Consider the following 1,653-nt stretch of genomic DNA (forward strand, 5'->3'; position numbering starts at 1 on the left):
TGTTTCTGTGGGGCTGAGGGGAAATATCCAGTCAGCTACATCTGGAACAGAGCGGAACTCACAGTGAAAATAGGAGACAGAGAAGACAGGGCCTGGCTGCTATACATGGAAGAGGAAGCCTCAGCTGTTGAGATGCAAAGCATGAAAATCAAAAAACAAAAAACAAAAATGGTGGGAGAAGGAGTTAATATCAAAGGAAGAAAGGACACAAAGAAAGAGTACACCTAAAGCTACAGGTGTGATTACCTCTGTGCCTTGGGCTTCAAGGCCAGGGAAGTTGCACGCTGACCTCACAAGAGACACTATCTTTTTGACCAGCAGCTTGCCCTCCACAATCTGCTGTCTCAGGGCACTGTAGTCATCAGTGTGGCCAATGACATGGCGGCCATGCTTATTAGCAAAGGAGCCATCAGTAGCATCACCCTCCAGCTTAGGAGGGGTCTTTATTACTGGAGAAGTATCCAAACCCAAGCCTGGAAAAGAAAATGACAACACAACGGAATCTTCTGTTATTCCTAATGATATCGTCAGTTTACTCCAATTCAAAAGAGGTAGAGAACAAGAGAAGGAAGAGGCTGGGAACAAGAAAGAAAGCCTTGGAATGTACAAGGGTGGGGCAAAGTCCACAGAGATCTTCTGGCTTCTATATTTCTATAATGTTTCTTACAGTATCTCTTGATAAATTTGCCAGGAGACAATTTTTTTCTTATTGGCAAATGAAATAGGATGAATCATAATAAATACACAGATACAGACAAGGAAATCAAGCTGGATACAGAGAGCATTTTCAAGAATGGAGAGATTATGGTGCTGCGAAAACAGCAGTAGGAAAACTACAGGAGGATGAACAATGGCAACAAAGGCAGCCACAGAAGGTGCAGTGAGTAAGACTAAAGGCCTCGGGGCATGCAGAGAAAACTCTCTAAATACTGATAATATGTTTAGAGAGAACAAAAGGTTGCTTGCATTAATCAGTTTCCATCATCAGTCCCTGGGCCCTTTAGCTGCCATATTTACCATTTGTTCTGCGGATTATGGCCGTTTCTGAGCCAGGAGTCGAGGAAGCAGAGCTGGGGAGGACCAGAGCTGGGGAATTCACCGCAACATCCTGGACTGGAGGGGACGCAGCTGAATCTAGGGGGTAAAGGCAACCACAGTTTTCAGGAGCCCTGGAACACCCTGTTCGTGAAGCACATGCACACCTAGCTGTCCCCACTGAGGCCTAAGGTGGCAGGACTCTCCTCCTACAGAATTATCCATACCCCACAAGCAAAAGCAAAAGCCCATGAGTCAGTGAGTTCAGAATGTTTCTATTCCTCAGAACAAAAAGATATTCCTTTGACTGAGGGGTGTTCTGTGAGAAAGAAACCTCTAGTTTGAAAAATTATTAGGTGTATTTTAATAAACCAAGTCTTGAGTATAATTTGTGTGTGGTATCTAATACGATGCCCTGTAACTAAATGTAATATGTATAAATATACATAGTACATATTAAAATGTAGAATCAAGGAACCAAGGAATGAATGGATTCATGGAGGACTAAACTCAACATTGTAGTCATCATTCTGATGAGCTAATGCTGAAAAAAATTGACTTGTATGAGAAGAACGGAGACAGAAGGCTTGGTGGGTTAACGTTGTCTTGCTGGAGACT

At 43.1% G+C, this 1,653-nt stretch overlaps 1 protein-coding gene across 1 annotated transcript; it reads right to left on the reverse strand.

Annotated features, from left to right (window-relative positions):
- Positions 1 to 35: 35 nt before the first annotated feature.
- On the reverse strand, positions 36 to 1,134 carry LOC105518352 (myomegalin-like; the record flags this gene model as incomplete). Its single annotated transcript, XM_011951318.1, has 3 exons — positions 36 to 41; positions 247 to 473; positions 1,018 to 1,134. Coding segments are annotated over 3 exons (350 nt in total), but the record flags the coding sequence as incomplete, so codon positions are not given.
- Positions 1,135 to 1,653: the final 519 nt, after the last annotated feature.

Source organism: Colobus angolensis, unplaced genomic scaffold (assembly GCF_000951035.1).
Source record: "Colobus angolensis palliatus isolate OR3802 unplaced genomic scaffold, Cang.pa_1.0 Scaffold317, whole genome shotgun sequence".
Taxonomy (NCBI): domain Eukaryota; kingdom Metazoa; phylum Chordata; class Mammalia; order Primates; family Cercopithecidae; genus Colobus; species Colobus angolensis.